This window comes from Sorex fumeus, unplaced genomic scaffold (assembly GCF_029834395.1).
Source record: "Sorex fumeus unplaced genomic scaffold, SorFum_2.1 ptg000072l, whole genome shotgun sequence".
NCBI lineage: Eukaryota > Metazoa > Chordata > Mammalia > Eulipotyphla > Soricidae > Sorex > Sorex fumeus.
Genome location: NW_026606129.1, coordinates 17018621 through 17039589, shown reverse-complemented (window position 1 = coordinate 17039589; position 20969 = coordinate 17018621). Strand labels below are relative to the sequence as shown.

General features: G+C 42.0%; 1 protein-coding gene across 1 annotated transcript in view; it reads left to right on the top strand.

Moving 5' to 3' along the window:
* LOC130037460 (collagen alpha-4(VI) chain-like) overlaps positions 1-19526 on the top strand; it is a 125060-nt gene extending 105534 nt beyond the window's left edge. Inside the window, 5 exon segments of the mRNA XM_056129304.1 lie at positions 9497-9587; positions 10828-11511; positions 14460-14556; positions 17957-18186; positions 19245-19526. Coding sequence (XP_055985279.1) covers positions 9497-9587; positions 10828-11511; positions 14460-14556; positions 17957-18186; positions 19245-19420 — 1278 coding nt within the window. The 3' untranslated portion in view covers positions 19421-19526.
* Positions 19527-20969: the final 1443 nt, after the last annotated feature.

Below are 20969 nucleotides of genomic sequence, written 5' to 3'. Positions count from 1 at the left end.
TGGCACTCTTCAGGCTCCTTGAATCTGGATGCCTGCATTCTCCAGCTCTGGGAACTTTTCAGGAATGATTTCCTTAACCTTGGCTTTTTCACTGGGATTGTTTCCCTGACTTTCTGGTACTCCAATGATTCTAATGTTGTTCCTCTTGGAATCATCCCCTAGCACTCTGATTTACTCTAGAGCTATTTTGAGGTCTCTTGCCATTGTTTGCTGTTGTCCGTAGGCTTCCTGTAGCTCATCTTCCAGCTCACTGATTTTGTCTTCAGCTGCAGTCATTCTATTGTTGAGGGCACACACTGAGTTTTTTTTTAATTTCATCTACTGAATCTTTTATTCATGGCATTTCTGTGCGTAGCTTTTCAATTTCTGCTCTCACTCCTTCCTGTGTTTTCTTGATTGTTTATTTCATGTCCTTCTTTAATTTACTGGATATCTGTGTCACTGTTTCTTTGAGCTCATTAAACATCTTCATTACTTCATATCTGAATTCTTTATCAGAAAGCTTTCTTAAGTGAGTAACACCAATTTAGGCTTCGGGACTGTTTTCATCGTCCTCTCCTCATGGTGGGGATTTGCGTTGTTTCTTCATGTTGTTGTGGTGGTATGAAGACTGAGATGTTACACAAGATTGCTGGCTTTGGGTAATTTATCTGCAGATGCAAGATCATCCTCGGGCCCCCAAATAGGCCATGCCCACTTCTGCAGAGGCCACACCCACTTCTTCAGAGGCCACGCCCCCCTACGAATACCTGGTGTGTGTGGGAGGGGTACAGACCTGGGAGTGGGAGAAAACTGGATGCAGGGTTGGGGACAAGAAGGAAGGGACTCAGGGATGGTGGACGGCCCAGGGTCCCTGAAGACTCCTGAGGCGTGTGCGTGGGGGAGGCATAGTCCCGGGTTCGAATTTTCACTGATTTGGGAGCAGGAGAAAACCGGGCGCAGTGTTGGGGACAAGCAGTAAGGGGCTCAGGGATGGTGGACAGCTTAGGGTCCCAAAGGACACCTGGGGCATGAATGCACTGATTTTTTTCCCCTTTATTTTATTTTATTTTTTTTTAAGTTGTAGATTTACAATTTTTTGTGCTTTGGTTTCAATTATACAATGATCAGATACCCATCCCTCCACCAGTGCCCATTTTCCACCACCATGGATAATATCCCTCCCACCCCCATCCCCCCATCCCCCCTGTCTCTGTGGCAGGGCAATCCCCTGTGTTCTCTCTCTCCTTTTGGGTGTTGTGGTCTGCAAAAGAGGGAATGCACTGATTTTTAAGTGCCAGCTGAATGGCTTTTTTGTATCTGTTGAAACATCCTGATTACCAAGACATTTGGCAAAATACTGAACTCTTTCAACATCATGAGTCTTTTTGTTGAATCCCAGAAGACTGCTTTTCTGAGTTCTGTCACAATCCAAAAGTTTGTCCTGAGTGGGACCTTTCCATAAATTCAATTTTATAGCATTACTCTTTTGTATCTTGCTTCTCTCATTCAACCTAATTTCTGTTCTTGTTTATTATGTGTGGAGAGGTAATTTGTCCTTTAGTTTACTGCTCTTTGGAGATATTCTAGCATGTATATTTATAATGAATTATTGAATTATCTGCTCTCTAGACTTTACTTTGCTAACCCAAATTCCTATAACATATTTATGGAATATCTAAGATCATTTTAAAAATTGCTATGTGATTCTCTCCTTACAAGATCCCAGGTCGCTAATAAATAAAACGTTGAGTCATCCAATATTGCCAAAATTTAATAGTTTTTGACTTATATACCAGGAGATTCACTTCATGTCTTGGAGGCATGAAGCTGCACATGCTGGGGGAGAAGGCAGCTCAGATAGAGGAGGGAGTACCAAATAAGGGTGTTGGGAGGATCCTCCCAGGATGAGAGATGCATGCTGAGAGCAGACTATAGATCAAACATGATTGCTACTCAATACCTCTTTTGCAAATCACAGCACCCAAAAGGAGAAAGAGAATAAAAGGGAAGGCCCAGCCACAGGGGTGAGGTGGGATGGGGGGTGGAGGGGTGGGAAGGATTCTAGGAGCATTGGAGGTGGGGAATGGGCACTGGTGGAGGGATGGGTACTCAATCATTGTATAACTGAAACCCAAGCACAAAAATCTGTAAGTCTACAACTGTATCTCATGTTGTTTCACTATTAAAAAAATAGTTTTTGACTTATAGAAATATTGTATAGCTCAACCTAATAGCTTAAATAATTCAGTTGTGCTAGTTTAATTTTCTCTGAAGATTAAGTGTGTAAAAATGGTAGATGAGAGATGATCCATTAACATAGTTATGAATAATATATCCTTGTAAGAACCAATAGGAAAGTGGCAGCTTGAAAACTGTTGGGAAGGAAGAACAAAACATTTTGGGTTCTAGGAAACAAAGTTCAAAGGCTAGGGGAGAGTTCCTTGTTCACTGTTATATGCCTTTTGCCTAGTAGGATGTCTGGACAAGGATAGGATGATGAAGATGAGGGAAGAAGCTCTTAATAACTTTCATGATAAGGCCAAAATCCCTTCACCACAGTCCATTGGATTTTTGCTGGCAGGTGTGGTATACTAATCTTGGACCCCTAAAAAATAAGCGTTTGTACACTTGAGAATGAGTATTGCAGCAATAAAAAAGATAAACAAGCAAACATCTTCCTGAAAGGGTTATTGAAGGAAGGGTATGGACAACTAACAGTTCAGAGATTGAACATTTATCTCCAATTGGTGATACTGGTGATGGGAAATGTACACTGATGAAGGGGTGGGTATTGGAACACTATTTGACTGAAACCCAAACATGAACAACATTGTGTCTTTGTATCTCACTGTGATTCAATAAAAAAAATTTGAGCCAGAAAAAATACACTTTTTAATTGACATTTTCTTATCTATAAAGTGATAGCAATATAACAAAATACACACGATCATTGAAAAAACAAAGAACATTTATCTCTTTTATCATTAGCAAAGGGCTTCTGGAAAAGTCTCGCTTTCTTTCTGAATATCAATTTTCTTGGTTCTAAAATGAGAAAGGAAGGCAATGAGTCTGTTTTCAGTGTTATCATTTATTTTCAGGAAGGCATTGCCCTCACATTTGGAGGGTGATGCTCAGGAAGCAGTAGTAACTGCCTAAATGTTCATCAGCCCTGCAAATTGAGGGGTCTTGGGTGGACAGTGTTTGGATTTAATAGAGACAATCCGATGTCATGATATTCTTGCCCTCTGAGTTGTTTCAGGATCCAAGTAAAAGGATGTAATTATTGCTGGAAAGAGCTTGCTAGCTTAAAAATACTTGAACCTTGAGTTTCTGTGGTTTCCTTCTTATTTCTTTGACCTGTTATTGCCCCAGGATGTTGGGAAATAAGCATCCTTCAAAATCAGCATTTTAGAAAGGATCTTACATGGTACTTGCCAGCTCAGATCTAACAAATGACTTCATTTTTAGTGACATGGACAAGAGAGAAACCATGAAAATGGCAACCTTCTCTCAGGGTCTTTTAGAAAATCTTCCTGCCCAACAGAGGTACCACCCTTAGCCTCCTCTGCTCTGATTTTTTCTCAGGGGAATCTCCTCAGTGTGGAACAATCCTGTCATCTTTTTTTCTGAACTGTCTGCCTGAGGACTTCCTTTGTCTGTGGGACTTTTGTCTTTCACCTCTGAGCTATTTTATTTCCTGCAGTAACACCTACATGCTTATTCTGGAAAAAAAAATGATGGTTGTCAGTTTTAAATGATTTTAGAGACAGATGCCCTAAGTTCTCAGTTCTTTTGAACATACTCAGTGGCTATGAGGCTCATTAAAAAGATTTTTAAAGCCATCCATTGAGAACTCTCAACTGCACATAAAACAGTATTATCATTTCTGGGCTATTTGTGTCTAATGCCACTGTTAATAACTGTCAAATTGCCTCGTGTCTCAAAACTTAAGGCTTTATTTTCCATGTTTAAAATTTTTCTTTTTGAGGGGTACTTCCAAAATTCAGGGGACTCTCATGGAGCACAAGCGACCACTTGTAGCCATACTCAGCTAACAAGACTGGATAGTTCAATGCTTAGACCTAGAAATGCCACATTTGTCCCATTTATAAAATTAAAAAGCAGATTACAAAGAACAGGAAATTTGTTCCAGGTTTTAATGTTTGCTGGAGTTCAGGAAAAATTCACTGTTTTATGACAATCTTGATGGGGAACCAATCCAATTGGCAGGCATCAAACATGCACTCAAGCTCCTGGGCACAGTTACAGGTTAAAGCTATTCTCTCCTTCTAATTCCTTCCCGATGTTTTTTTTTTTTTAATAGGCACTACACCCACTGATATATGGGTGCGTGAGGCCACATCTGGTAATGTAGCCTGATGGTTTGATGCTTGGATGCAAGAAGGTCCCACTCTAAAGCTCTAAGGGGAATATACAGGGCCAGGGATTGAATTAAGAGCCTCACACATGCTAAATACATGTTTTAGCACTTGATTAATAGCTGTCTTTCCTTTTGCAAATTTTTCTCTGTCACACGCCATTAGTTCAATTAGATGCCAGATGGTTGCTAACTTTTCCTTCCTAGTTTCTAGTTACCTGTTGTGTTCAGGGCATATATTCATGCCTTGCCTTTACTTCCTTCCTGTCTTCCTCAATCTGTTAAACAGAGCCTTCCCCAGCTCACTTTGGGGAAGGAAATTTTCCCCATGGCTTCTGGCAGCTTAAGCAATGATTGAAGCATTGAATTGTACTTTGTGGGTTTCTCTAGCTCAGCGTTGTTGGGAACCAGGGTGTACAAGTTGTCTACACCATTTGAGAATTTTTTTTTTATGAAACAAAAGGGAATATTGTTGCCAACCCCTGTACTGCGGTATCTCCTCCCTCCCGTTTCTTCCCCGACTCCTGTCTTTAGTACATAGCTAATCTCAGCAAATGTGTATTCAGATGTGTATTCATCTTTAGAAGATGGTCAAGGATATCACCCACCAGGGGTCCTGACTCACACTTGAGTAAAGCCATGAGTTTCAAGCAGATCACTTAGTTTGTGTTTTTAGTACTTTGTGTTAGAAATTTCTTTCTCTGGAGTTTGAAATGTGAATTGTGGAGCCATTTTTTCTTCTCACACTGGATTTTCATACACACTCTCTCTGCTTGAGCTTCCTCAAAAATTACCTTGTCTATCTCATTGGTGAATAGGAGCATCTTGTCAAGTCCAAAGTCAAAGTAATTAAATATTGATTAATAACAACTAGATAGAGACGAATATATGCTATCATCATAATTTACCTGAGGACTTCCATTGTTTGTTTGTTGTTGTTGTGTGTGTGTCTTATGTATACACATTCCCACAGTTTTATTTTTTCAAGGACAGTGAACATTTTAAGCACAATCACATAAGATTCTTCCTAAGAAAAGCTGGATCTTTTTAAGATGAAAGTTTTTCAATTCAGTTGAATTTGATAATTTTTCAGAAAGCAAAACTACAGATGGGAGTATGACATCCTCAGCTCCTCAGAATAGAAAAGGTTAGACAGGGAGTTACCTAGCCAATAAAGCTAATTAGTATAAAACAACCAGACCATGAGGAAACAGGGAAAATAATCAACTTGGAGATATTGACTCTTAACCTAAAACTCTTATTATCAACGGAATTGACTACAGGCTTGAGCAAGATCACATATAAATTATGGCAGGCAAGGGCAGACATAGAAAGTTTGCACTCATTTGTAGAATATAAAATAACATATAATGAGACGGACACCCAAGGACAGTAGACACAAAGGCCAGGAATATTTTCTCATAGTTGGAAGCATGTCTCATGAGTTGGGGGAGAAGGCAGCTGGAATAGAGAAGTTATCACTAAGACAATGATTGTTGGAGGAATGATTTGGGATGGGAGATGTGTGCTGAAAGTAGATAAAGGACAAAACGTGATAACCTCTCAGTATCTGTATTGCAAACCATAATACCCAAAAGTAGAGAGAGGGTAGGGGGGAAATTGTCTGCCAAGGAGGCAGGGGGAGGATTGGGAAAAGGGGGCATATACTAGGGAAATTGGTGGTGGAGAATGTGCATTGGTGGAGGGATAGGTGTTTGATCATTGTATGACAAACTCAAACATGAAAGCTTTGTAACTGTTGTAACTGTATCTCACGGTGATTCAATAAAAAAAGAAAATAAATAAAATAATAAATTACAACAGGTAAATATTGGAATCTAGATTCCTACTACTATCTATTAGTATTACATGGGACTTTTCCATGAACCATTGCTTTGTCCAAACTTGGCAGAATGTTTCAAGTCTTTCATGTGACCTTAAGAATATAAGCAGGTACCAGGAAGATAGCCTGAAGGGCTGGAGAACATTCCTTGCATGCTCACGGCCCGAAGTTTGATCCTTGACAAAGTTCACGTCTCCCAAAGCACTAGCTAGTCCAAGCAGCACCCTATTGCTGTTCTCAAGCATTGAACCATCCAGCTCACCCAGCCAAATCAAGCATTTCTGAGAGTGGCCCCCAGACTGCAGAACATCTCTCATAAGGTCCCCCCAATATTTATGCAAATTCTTCTTTGTATAATACATTTTACCCATGTGTCCTTAGCTTAAAAATAATTGTGCTGGTTCAGTATTCCTCACAACCCTTGGGCATAATTGCTAAGGTTCTCCCAGTCTATTCAGCACGCCTAGGACATGATCACAGGCTCAGATTTCAGAAGCTTTCCAGATTGCCTGGTGATTTCCCAGTAAAGCTTTCAGTGTGTCCTATTCATGTCTTCACTATTTCCCTAAACTTTGGTGATTAATTAGATTTAAACTATTTGGCTCAGTCACGACTAAGATCTGATAGCCATGTGCAGTCAATCTGAGTGTCAGATGCTGGCAGTGAAGCACTCGCTCTTGAAGTTTGTCCTTTCTATCTGGCAAGGAGCTTCTCTGTACCTTCCCCCTGATCTTTCACTCTTTCTTTATTCTTTCTCCTTTGTAGGCTTGTCCTTTCACTTAAGTTGTAATATCTTTGAAGGTGTCTCTATGTTATTTTTCTATATTTGGTGGTTTGTTAAGACTTTTATGGAGGAGCCATTCAACCATTTAGTCTTGATTTCTTTGAATTTATAAGTCATCAGAAAGCATAACTTGAGATTGTTTAGTCATATGAGGACCCAGAGCATTGCATTTTTTTATAGGAGACTCAGGAGGGTTCTCATGTGTTTTTGTGTTATACTAACATAAACCGGAGTTTAACTCTCTATATTCTACAAGAGCTTTGCTTCAAGCCAGCTCACTTTGAGAGACAATGTTTGTGGTTTTGCTAGTCCCAAATGAAAATACTAAAGAGATCTGTTAGGAGAATATATTACAGAAAACATTTTCCCCCCCAAAGTAACCTGGCCTGTCTTCCAGGGCTAGCATGCTATCTTCGTATCCTAGCATCTTGCTACCAAGATGGCAGCCATTGCAATTGCTACCAAGGAGAATACAGAGCTTACTTGTCTTGGCCACAGAGATGAAACTGGAAGAGCTGGCCTTCAGGGGGCCCCAGTCCTATAAATACTAGACAGAGAGGCATAACTAAGCTTTGACACTTGCCTGTTTGCAAAGCATAGTTAAGATCCTGAGAAAAATCACTGATAAGCATTTCTAACTTTAGCAAGAGGCATAATTCCTGCAGAGTCTGTATGTATCAGGATAACTGTGAGACATTCAAAACTTGATAGTTTAACATGTTTTTTTAAGTCACATTTTATGATGTGGAACTTTGGGTACATTTGTGGAGGGGAAGGGTGTTTTTTGCTGCATGCAGTCATTTCAAGGCCTGGACTCTTTCTGTCAGTGGCCCCATCATCCCAGCATATACTTGAGCTGGAGAAATTTCATGTTTTCTCTACTATTGATTGTCAGATAAAAGTCAAGATAGCTGTGGAGTAAAGTACATGCACTTGGAAAGGGCATATATCACTTCTTCCTACATAGCCTTAGCTAGATCCTGTCATAGATCCTATATAACTTCCATGGAGGCTGGGAAATGTAATTGATCTGTGGCACTAGGAAGAAGGAATGGGTTTTTGATGGTTCCAACTAGTTACATGAACTTTGTTGGATTTATTATTATTACTATTAATTTTCTGTTATGCCTTGATAATCAGTTGATATATAAATGTAATAGCAAAGGTTAAAAAGATTTTCCGTAATCACAAGTTTTTCTTTTTTTCTGAATCCTTCATCACTTTTGTCTTCTGGTTTTAATATATCCCAAGTCTGAACCCTGGGAATACTACAGGGAACTTCTACAGAGTACTCTATCTCCCTTTTTCATTCTAATAATACACGAGCTATGAAACTACCTCTGTGAAGGGCCTGTGTCTTCTGTTCATATTTATAACTCCCACCATGCTTATAGCATATGTGGACAATCAATAATTATTTATAGAATTTATAAATCTTGACCCTGGCAAGCTCCCCGTGGCATATTTGATATGTACAAACAGTAACAATAACGGGTCTCATTCCCCTGGCCCTAAAAGAGCCTTAAATATGGCACCGTTGGGAAGGACGAGTAAGAAGAGACTGCTAAAACCTCAGGGCTGGGATGGATGGAGAAGTAAATGGTGCCCACTCCAGCAACTTGATGAACAACGGGATGACAATGATACAGTGATACAGTGATAAATCTTGAATCCTCATTTCCCTCTGACTCATCCAACAGACCATGTGACTGAATTATTTTTTCATTTTTATTAGTGAAACACCATGAGGTACAGTTGTAGACTTACAAATTTTTGTGCTTGGATTTCAATTATACAATGATCAAATACCCATCCCTCCACCAGTGCCCATTTTTCCACCACCATGGGTCCCAGTATCCCTCCTATCCCCCATCTTCCCCATCCCACCTTGTCTCTGTGGCAGGGCATTCCCTTTTGTTCTCTCTCCTTTTGGGTGTTGTAGTTTGCAAAAGAGGCATTGAGTGGCAATCATATTCAGTCTATAGTCTACTTTCAGCATGCTTCTCCCATCCTGGGAGGATCCTCCCAACACCCTTTATTTGGTGCTCCCTTCTCTATCTGAACTCCCTTTTCCCCTAGCATGTGCGGCTGGCCTCCAAGCCATGGAGCAAACCTCCTGGTACTAATCTCGGCCACTCTTGGGTGTTAGTCTCCTATTTTGTTACTTTATGTTCCCCAGATGAATGCAATCTTTCTATGTCTATCCCTCTCTTTCTGACTCGTATCGTTTAACATGATACTTTCCATGTGTGACTGAATTTTTTTTTTACTTGAAGAGTCTGAGGTCTTAGTTAATATTCTCATACCAAGGATAGTTTGATCTCCAGATTAGGAACAGAGAAAAAAATAACCGAAAAAGCTGAAAATGTATTTTAAATACTGTTTGTTCATGTCATTATATAATTTTAAAATATCAAATGCCTGTTTTACTCATTTCAATTAGAAAAAAATGGTAAAGCCTGGTCTGAAGTTTAATCTGATGATTAAGTGGTGTATATGTTTGGATTAGATGGATGAAGCCAACAGATTTCACTTGTTTATCTGGGAGACGCAGCGCCAACAGGATGTGGAACACGTGGCCCGCTGCACTCTCTGCTATGGTAAGAGAGCATTCCCGATCACACTCATGTTCTTGGGATGGGGCAGATTGGTAAGTGGTCACAAATCAGCTCTGCTCTGCATATGTGTGTTGTTTGCTTTGTGCAGAGTTCAAAATCTAGGAATTTTCTACTAAGTAGAAATTTCCAGTGTGTCTTAGGAGGTCAGGGTGGTCTTAAGAATCACAAACACTGCATTCCCTTCTGAGCACAGTCAGAGGGAGCTGAGTTCATGTCTGAGCCTTTGGATATCTTCTGTCTCTTTCTAATAGAAGCTTACTCTACTTTTTGGCCTCCTCTGTTCACATCCCTGTCTTTTGAGTCTCCTATAAATGACTAGGATAATATATCCTTTTGAGGTCTCCATGATGTGATGGGAAGAACAGTAAACTGAGAGCCAAGACTCCTGAGTTCTGGGCATGGAATAGCAATTAACCACCAGGGGAATCCTGGCCAGTCATTTGCTGTCTCTGTGTCTCCCCTCCATGGCTGGATCCCAGACCCACATAAATTGGATCCGGGAGAACGTGCTGAAACCCATGCTCCAGGGTAAAGAGTTCTTATCTGTACTACATGTCACCCAGGCCAAGTGAGTTCTCTAGGTGAAACCAGAGATGGGAGAACATTGCTCCCCCCATTTGGCCCACATCTAGACCTAACTCTGCCAGAACAGAATGGGCTCTGAGAAATTGGTCGTCAGTCACACCCAGTGCTCTGGAGAGCTGATTGTTCATCTTCTTCGACACATTGTCTCTCTGAGCCTCAGTTCTGCAGAAGCAAAAATCAGCTGACAAGAGGTTTGACCTCTTCCAAATGTGCCTGGTAGCTCTTAGCTATTCTATCTATGACCTCACCCTCATAGTATAAACCTCGGTTACCCACCACATGAGATTGGTATTATTATCAGCACCATCCCGCCTGTCAGATGAGAAACTGAAAATCAGGGAAGGCTGAATAATTTATCCAAGGTCACGACCACCAAGATCCAGACTAAATTGGTTGTCTATGAACCAGAGGTTAGGGCACCATAGGTCCCATTGGCTTAAAACTACATATAAATGTGCACTCAAGTCATCTAGTGTCTTTCTTCTGGAACTCGGATACATTGATTCAGGTGCAGTCACTAGTTACCTTAACACAATGCTTGTGGTTAGCACTCAGCAGCAACTTTTATTAAGTCTAAAATTGCATTTGTTCATGCGTGGTTGCATGGTTAACCCCCGGCCCTGTGCTCCTTCCGCAGACATGTGCCACCCAGCCCAGGGATGCAAACCGGCAGCACCCAGGCCCATGGCGCTGGACGCTGACTTGGTATTCCTGGTGGACGGCTCCCACGGGGTGGACACCAGCACGTACCACGCCGCATTGAATCTAGTGACTGCCACGCTCCATGACCTGGAGTTCGCTGCACAGCCGAGCGTGTCCCGCCAGGATGCGCGAGCAGCCCTCGTGACATATACGACCCCTGGTTTTTGGCCAGGTAAGGGGAGCCCCCCTGTGCTCCAGGCCTTCCACTTGACCTCCTACAACCAGCGGGAGCAGATGCTGCAGCGGATCCGCGAGGTTGCCCTCCGCTCCCTGCAGGGAGAGCCTGCCCTGGGCCACGCGCTGGAGTGGACACTGGAAAATGTGCTCCTAGCAGCTCCACTGCCCAGGAGGCCTCAGGTCCTTTTTGCCATTGTGGGCAGCGAGACCAGCAGCTGGGACAGGCAGAAGCTGAGGACTCTGTCTCTGGAGGCCAAGTGTAAGGGCATCGCTCTGTTCGTGCTGGCCTTGGGTCCTGATGTGGGGACCCACGAACTGGAGGAGCTGGCCCTGGTGGCCAGCAAACCATGGGAACAGCACCTACTGCGCCTTCAAGGAGTGTCGGACCCGGAGCTGGCCCATGCCCACAGATTCGTGAGGGCCTTTCTGAACCTCCTCAAAAGTAAGCAGTGTGGGGGAAAGCACTGGGGGTGGGGAAGGATTCTGCAGGACTTCGGGGGCCAGTAGGTACCTGCTGTACCTTCAACTGGTGGGGCTATAGCTGCACAGCTTCTGCAGAGACCCTGGGGATGGCCTCCCTCCCTCCCTCCCTCCCTCCCTCCCTCCCTCCCTCCCTCCCTTCCTTCCTTCCTTCCTTCCTTCCTTCCTTCCTTCCTTCCTTCCTTCCTTGGGCTCTGAACTCAGGGATCACTCTCGCTAGGACTCTGAGGACTGCATGTGGTGCTGAGAATCAAATCTAACAGCCCCCATGCAAGGCAAACATCTGACACCTTGTATTTTGTCTCCACTCTCACTAGTCTCTTTTTATTTTATTAAAAAAATTATTTATGGCAATTCTGTGGTTTACAATACGATTAATAATGATTCCTCCTGAACATAATTTCAACACCACATCCATCACCAGTGTACCCATCTCCACCTCCCAAGGAACCCAATTTGGCCCTTACTGTCAAACTCTGCCACCCCTCAACTCAGTTGTGTGGATCAGCTCTCATATTATGTTGCTTTTGGGTCACTGTTGCTACCTTGCTGTGTATTTTTTGTTTGGGGGCCACATCTGGCAGTGCTCAGTGTTTAATCCTGGCTCTGCACTCAGGGACCAAATAGGATGTCAGAGATTGAACCCAGGTTGGCTTCGTGAAAGACAAGAACCTTGCCCACTATTACTATCACTCTGGTCCCCTGCTGTGTAAAGAAACCCATCAGGTTTTTTCCCCTATTTTATGGCTAAGTTTAATGCCTATTAATATCTCATTGGATAAAGCATAGAGATAAAGGTGATAGGATGAATACTGGGCCTGGTGGAACACAGATAAAAATGGAGATCCCACTAAAGGATGACATGAGATTTATTAAATTCTCTCTTGTTCATGAACTTGAGGCGTGACCAAAGCTTACACTTACCCATGACACCTCTTTTTTTAATTTATTTTTTAATTAATTAATTTATTTATTGAATCACTGTGGGAAAAGTTACAAAGTTTTCAGGTTTAAGTCTCGGTCATGCAATCATCAAACACATTTCCCTTCACCAGTACTTATTTTTCACCACCAAGAACCCCAATATACGCCCCCTCTCAACCCTCCCAATGCCTGTGAGGCAGATAAATTCTAGTTAACACTCTATCTACTTTGATTAGATTCATTGTTTCGACAAAAGATGCACCATTATTATTTAGAGTTTACACCCCCGAATCAGACCTGTTGAAAAGACATTGCGAAATAATTTGTTTCTACAACTGGTTACAAGAATCAAATGATGTCGCATGGCCACTATTGTGGCCACGTGATTTTGGATTTCTGATATTTTACTTATTAAGCCTGGAAGTATTTCTGCTGAGAGTTGGATAATTATGAGATTGGTTTCTGTGGCTCTAGAACCATGGCCATGCCGGAGAGCCACTCTTGGGGGGGAAACTCGTGACCTCAGTAAGGCGTGAAGGACGAGCCCGGAATGCCCCCCTTCCCATGACTCATCAGTTTCCTTATCAATCTTCCCCTGTCATTGCCTAACACTCTGCCAAACCTGGTGTCTGGGCTCTCACACGTTCCTACTTAGTCTCCTGATTTTCTTTTAGCAAAGTGAGAATTGTATCTCTTCCTATTTTTGAAGCCTGTGCTCAAACATGTACCTGAAGGTTGTGTTGATTGCACCAGTGGGGTGTGTGTACCCTTTAAACTGGTGGCCATTACTATACTGGATAACCCATACTCAGAATTCTGCTGCATGTAACAGTGCTCTTTGGTTGCTCAGCATCTGGTTAAAATGTTGATTCTGATTCAGGTCTGAGTTAGGGCAGAGTTACAGATTAGTTCTTAAAAAAACAATTATACGCTGGATAAATGATCTCTTTGAATAACAAGAGATGGGACATTTCAGTTAGCAGGGACTTACCAGGAAATAGGGACAGGAAAAAGTGCAAGGTTGCCTAACACCTGTTGAATGGAAGAAGTCAAGAGGTGGGTTAAAGAGGCTCTGAGACATTGTGTCTTGGGTGAAATTCTTATCTCCTGCTTCAGAGACTTCACCTCCCCGAAGTGCTCCCCGAACCAAACTCATGTGCAACAAGAACCAGATCTTGCGCCCTTAGTGTTTGGTAAGGGAGATTGGCAGAATTGGAGGTGAAGTGGGTGGCTATTGACCTGGTCACATGTTCATGATTTGGGGATTTGTCTACTAATGCACCATCCAAAACAGCTACACTGCAAGGTGCCTTGGGATGGAGCTGTTGGTTTCTCAGGATGTGATATGATGTTGGGAGCTGAAAAGGGCATCCTGAGCTTCTCTCCTTCATCACTGAAGGATGAGGATTTTGAAGGACATTTTAGAAGTCTCTCTTTCTTGAGAAGTACAAATCATTTTCTTTCTCACCCCAGCCTTTTGGTGAGTGAATCCTGGAAGTCAGAAGACTACTCTGAACTTTAGGTTCCTGGTGTTGACAGATGTCTGAGTAAATTCTTGAGCAAGATGCAGGATAAAGAAATAACTCTAGACACTTCATTTTATTCTGTTCTTTATTATGTAACACGTTATCTTTTATTTATTCTTTTATGGTGTGATTTTAATCTGTATTAATTTTATAACGGGATAAATTTTATGGCTTTATTTGATTTATGTTTCAGCTTATTTGTTTTCCTTTTCAGAGTTTGTGTTGTATTTGAATTCACTTGGCATATTTTTGGTTTTATGATTTACTAGATCTTTTATCTTTCTAAATTTATTGCTTGGTTTTGACTTTTTATTTAACATTTTTAGTTTTAGTTTCTAATAGAGTTTCTTTTTAAACAAATTTTTTATCTTAGTGAAAATATTTGTTGACTTGTTTTTAATTTCCTTCGATTATTTCTTTTTTACAAATTATTTTATGCTTTGTTTTATTTTTATTTTAGGTGGAGCAAATCAGTACCCACCCCCAGAACTCACTGAAGAATGTGGGGGCCCAAGCCGAGGAGACACTCAGTTGAGATCACTTTTGCCTCTCACAGAGTAGGTGGAGGCAGGATTAGGGTGCACTGGGGTTGTGCCCTGAAGGAGGGTGGTGGTTGGTGCCTGCTAAGGAAAGACTGCAGCTAACTGACCAAGACAAGTTTGGGTTTTCTTTTCTTTCATTGTTTTTTAATTTAAGTTATATTAGTGAAACACCACGAGGCACGGTTGTAGACTTACAAACTTTCGTGCTTGGGTTTCAGTTATAAAATGATAGAGTACTCATCCCTCCATCAGTGCCCATTCTCCAACACCACAGAGACTGGCCCACATCCAAAAGAACAAAAGAAACCGGAGTTGGCATGAATGTGAAGAGAAATGAACTTTCCTTCACTGCTGGTGGGAATGTGGACTGGCTCAGCCCTTTTGGAAAACAGTATGGACAATCCTCAAAAAAAAAAAATAGAAATTGAGCTCCCATTGACCCAGCAATACCATTCCTAGGAATATATCCCAGAGAGGCAAAAAAGTACAGTCGAAATGACATCTGCATCCCAGAGACTCAGAAACAAATCGCTATGATCCCAGAGACTCAGAAACAAATCTCGAAACCCAGGGGCTTTGGGCAGAAATGGTCTGGACCACGCAGTAGGTTACTGTTGCCTGGCCATCCTAGGGGGTAAAGGGTTCTGTCCCTCCACCTGCTCCCCCTTGGCAGGTTGGTGGTCGCTATCTGCCAGAGACCACTGGACAGTCAGGTTTTGGCCCACAGTGGCAAGAAATGCGGAGCCTCACGGGATGGGAGTGGAGCCGGCCCTTTCCTCCCCACCCCAACGAGACCCTGAGTCGCTTGCCCACGAATGGCCTCTCTGGCTCCTGATCAAGCTGCTTAACAGCCATGATTCCAGATACTCAGGAACAAATCTTGGAACCCAGCAGGTTTTGGCAGAAATCCCTCCAGATTTAATTGTCAAAATTTCGGAATTTCAAAATCGCCCAGCCACTACTGAAGCTGTGCAACATCATATGTTATTCATGACCAGCAATAGAAAACAAATTGTCCACTGATGCCTTTTTGGCAGATCTGAGTGTTGGGGTAAAATCCCAAATAATAATGGTGGGTCTGGTATCAAAATATTGAATGTAATCAAAGTAGAGAGAGAGTAATGTGGAAATCATCTGTCCCACAGGTAGGGGGAGGGTGTGGGATGGGGGTATACTGGGGTTTTTGGTGGTGGAGAATGGGCACTGGTGAAGGTGTGGATGTTTCATTGTATGACTGAGACTTAAGCTTTGTAAATGCTCTCACGGTGACTTAATAAATAAAATTATAAAAAACTGGGGGGAAATGACATCTGCACTTGTATGTTCACTGCTGCACTGTTTACAATAGCCAAAATCTGTTAAAAAAAAAAAGCCCGAGTCAAAAAAAGTATAGTCGAAGTGACATCTGCAATTGCCTGTTTATTGCAGCACTCTTTACAATAGCCAGAATCTGGAAAAAACCTGAGTGCCCGAGAACAAATGACTGGTTAAAGAAACTTTGGTACATTTACACAATGGAGTACTATGTAGCTGTTAGAAAAGACAAAGTCATGAAATTCACATGCAAGTGGTACTACATGGAAAATATCATGTTAAGTAAAATGACTCAGAAAGAAAGGGATAGACATAGAAAGATTGCATTCATCTGGGGAACATAAAGTAACAAAATAGGAAACTAACACCCAAGAATGGCCGAGATTAGTACCAGGAATTCTACTCCATGACTTGGAGGCCAACCACACATACTAGGGAAAAGGGAGCTCAGATAAAGAGGGGAACACCAAATAAAGGTGTTGGGAGGACCCTCCCAGAATGGGAGAAGCACGCTGAAAGTAGACTATAGACCAAACATGATTGCCACTCAATGTTTCTTCTGCAAACCACAACACCCAAAAGGAGAGAGAGAACAGAGGGGAATGCCCTGCCACAGAGCCAGGGTGGGATGGGGGGATGGGGGATGGGAGGGATACTGGGATGCATGGTGGTGGGAAGTGGGCACTGGTGGAGGGATGGTATTTGAACATTGTGTAATTGAAACCCAAGCACAAAAATATGTAAGTCTGCAACTGTACCTCATGATGTCTCACTATTAAAAAAATTTTTTTAATAAAAAAAAAGCCCGAGTGCCCAAGAACAGATGACTGGTTAAAGAAACTTTGGTATATCTACACAATGGAATACTATGCAACTATTAGAAAAGATGAAATCATGAATTTTGCATGCAAGTGGTTCTGCATGAAAAGTTTCATGCTAAGTAAAATGAGTCAGGAAGAGAGTGACAGACATAGAAAGATTGCACTTATCTTTTCTTTCATTTTATTGTTAAGAATAATATAGGGCCAGGGCCGGGTGGTTGGGACCATGGGCAGAAGTATGTGCTTTGCTTGCAGGGGACCCAGGTTTAAACCACAGCCTCTTATCATCCTCAAAATACCACTAGGAGCCAACTCCAAGCACAGTGTATCACTGGGTGTTACCCCAAAACAAAGAATAATATTAAGAATAATTCAAAGAGCATCTAAGTATATGAAAGAAGACCTTGAAATTTTCCATTCTTCCACATTCCTATTTTCTAATCCCATGTCTCAGAGGTAAAATTAACATGTGCTCAGCTTATTGATCTCCCTGTCCTTAGGTAATATTTAATTGCTTGATTTTGTGTGCTAAATTTAACGTGTGTTTGTGTGTATGCATGTGTTTATTTAGGAGATACACTTGGAAGTGTTGGGTGAGGGGGTCACTCCATGTGGTTGTGGGGATCAGATTGGAGTTGGTGGGAAATGTCCCTTAACCCCTACGCTGTTTCTATTCTGCCAAATTTAACTTGTATAACATTTTTTCTTTTCTTTTTCTTTTCTTTTTTTGTTTTTTAACGGAAGCAATGGGGGTAGATAATATTATGCAAGTTTCAGGTGAAGAGCAGTATATCTCCTCCATCCCCTATGCTCAATTATTCAGCTCCACCTGCTTGTAGCTGTCATTAATCTGTTCTCGGAATCTAAGCATCTGTTGTTACTTGGCTTAGTTTGTTCATTTGCTAAGTATATTATGCTGATGCTTTCCCAAAGATTTCTGCAAACTTAAGAAAATAGATAGTTTGCTATCAAGTCCATAGTCCAGAGAGATAGTTCAAAGGACTGAAGTGCATGCTTTGCATTCAGAAAGCTCGGAGTTTATGCCTAGGACAACTAAGTGTGGCTTTCAACATCACCGAACCTGATCACTCAAACTGTCAGACTCACATGACCAGACTGAGTATTACTGTGAGTGGCCCCAATCCAAGAGCATTGCTGAGGAACATCCTCCCAGCCCCAGCTCTGAATATATTGAACCCAGCAGTATCCATTTGGAATTGACTCTTTTTTTTTGTCCTCGGGTTTAGTTCTGCAGTTTGACCTGAATTGTTTCTGTCTAGGCTGTCCCAGAGCCAGTTTGACAGATCTGGCTTTGCTCACGGTTTGGAAGATCCGGAGGTAACCAACATTTCACTAGGGGAGCAGAGTAAAATTCTGAGGACATCTACAGTTCAGCAAGAAGCACTTGACACTCTTGAAAAGAAAGGCTATGAAGCTGACGACAGTCAAGTTCAAATGCTAATGAAACAAAATGAAACGGGGAGAGAAAAACATTCAGAGACTGCTGATGGTAAAAACCAAATCATTCCTCCTGTTTCAAGAGGGAGTTTCCTTTCTCATCTTTATTTCAAAGGAATTCCCATATACTTTGTTAACAAGCTTTAGCTTTTTCTACACCTTTCCCCCAATACATGTTTGCACCAAAGAATTTATCTGAGACAATAGGCGCAGACTGGCATTCACACTTGCCAGTCGGTGAATGAGGCCCTCTGTATGAAGTGGTGAATCTTAGGTGATTTGAAGATGGGATAGGTTAGAGACTGGTTTGAAACTTAGAAGAATGTAAGGCACTGAGATGTCTTGGTAAAAAAGGGAAATAGTGCTAGTAAAGTGAAGAGTTCTCAGTGTTGGAAAAAAAGATTGTTTTTTCCTTTATAAGTTCATGCACTTATTTATACACTGCGGGGTTTCCAGCAGCATATGCCAGATAAAAATAGTATCTGTATAGTATTAATAATACTATTATTAATATTAAAAATAGTATCTGTATAGTATTAATTATACTATTAAAATTAATAATAGTATTTGATAGATAGTACAGCAAATAGGTACTTACTTTGCATGAAACCAGTCTGGGTTCAATCTCTAGTACCCCATATGGGTCCCTGAGCACTTCCAGGAATGATTCTTGAGCACATAGCCCTGAGCATGTTGAGTGTGGCCCCAAAACCAAAAATAAAAAATAAAACAGTAGCTGAAATGATTTTGCTGTTCTCATATGTATGGGGCATCTTGCAATTAGTGTGGGATGTGGGTTTTAAAAAATTATTTTGTTGTTTTTGGGAAACCACACAAGGCAGCACTAAGGTCTTGCTTCTGGCTCTGCATTCAGGGCTTACCCTTGGTGGGGTTGAGGACTATACATGGGGTTGGCCATAAGAATGGCAATTTCTCTCCTCACTGTATTATCACTCTGGTCCCTTACTTTTGTTTCCTAGAGTCAATGCTTTATGGTCACACAGCTAGCTTGGCGGTGAAGCTAGGACTTATCCCAGAACTCCAGGCCCATATTCAGTTTCTGTTCGGGTCAGGAAGACATTCCACTGAGTTGGCATTTGTTTGTTTCAGGTCCTTGTTCCTTGGATCCAGTAGAAGGCGAGTGCCAGGATTACATCCTGAAGTGGTTCTACAGCAAGAAGGAAGGCACTTGCCGACAGTTCTGGTATGGCAGCTGTGGGGGCAACGCCAACCGGTTCGAAACTGAGGAAGAATGTAAGGCTCAGTGTGTATCCCAGCACTCCTAGGGATGCAGAGTGTGCCTTTGTCTTCATAGCCCATGAAGCGAGTACTTTGTGGAGATGCTGCCAGACCAGCCAGAAGCCATGAGGTCTGCTCTCCTTCACTCTCTGGTCTCTCATCCCCAATCCCCTAGGTTGCTTCCTGCCAACAAGAGCTTGGACCTGATGACTTCTGATTTGAGAAGGACTACTCACTAGTAGTTAACTAGTAACCCAAACTTTTCTGTAGGTCTTTGAAATGGTTTTGAACTGAATAAAAAAAAGAGACTTGAAATTAACCCATAGCATAGCTTCAAATTTTGTCTTGTAGCAGAATTAAAACAAAACAAACAAAAAACAAACAAACAAACAAACAAACCCCTCCAGGTAAGCTGGGAGGGAAACCTGTTTTGGAAACGATTTATAAATGAAGTGTGACTCCAAGGAGGGTCTGGGAAAATGGAGCCCTAATGTGAAACTTTGTCCTTACAGCTAGAGGGAAAAAGCAAGATTTCTTGATGAAGTCAGTAGGTGGGAGACCACGTAAGATTCTCGCCCACTGTCCTCTGACCTGTATTTTGGAACAGAGCCACTGGTGGAGAGGGAAAAACAGTGTTCATTATTATAGTGATTTGGATCCTTCTAAAGTTGGTGACTTGGGGCTGAAGTGATAGTAGGGCGTTTGCCTTGCAAACCTGGGTTCGATCCCCAGCATCCCATATGGTTCCCCAAGCACCACCAGGAGTAATTCCTGAGTGTAGAGCCAGGAGTAACCCTTGAGCGTTGCTGGGTGTGACCCAAAAAGAAAAAAAAAGTTGGTGACTTGAAAAGAGAAAAAAAAGTTGGTGACTTGAAAATTAAGGCCATGTTTCAGATTGTCCATGAAACTGGGAAATGAAGTGTCTAGTTTCACCCTGGGGAAGAAACATTGCAATTAAGAGAGTGAAAATAATTATGATTTTGTGAACACTTCCGGACTTCAAAGCTAAGTCTCTAGAACTCAGTGTGTGCCCAGTGGGCAGAAGTGAGCACTGCATCGAACTCTAGATCTGTTGGGTGCCTGGTACATGGCCTTGGAGGGTTACCCTAATAGAATAGCAGAGGCTGGGTGACTCAAACCACAGAAATTTATTTCTCACAGTTCTGGAACTCTTTGCTTTCCTCTCTTCCCTCCACTCTCCCACATTCCCTTCCTCTCCCTCCCTCTTCCCCTTTCTTTCTTGTTTTGCCGCTACATCTGGTTGTGCTCAGGGGCTACAGCTGGCTAAGGACCACTCCCCACGTTGTGCTTGGGGAACCATATGCTGCACTGGGACTTGAAGCAGGGTAGTGTGGGTCCCAGCTGCATGCTAGGCAAGCACCTAAATCTGTTCCTTCTCTCCAGACTAACAGCTTTCTTCTTAAGGTGAACTAATGGTGACATTGGGACAATAGTGAGGGGTTCTAAGCACTCTGGTGATGCTGGGTTACTGAAACTTTGTACATAAACATCACAGCATAAATATTATTATGACCACATTATCTCAGATATAATAAAAAAATAAATTATATAGAAAAGGAGTTTCTTCCTGTAAGG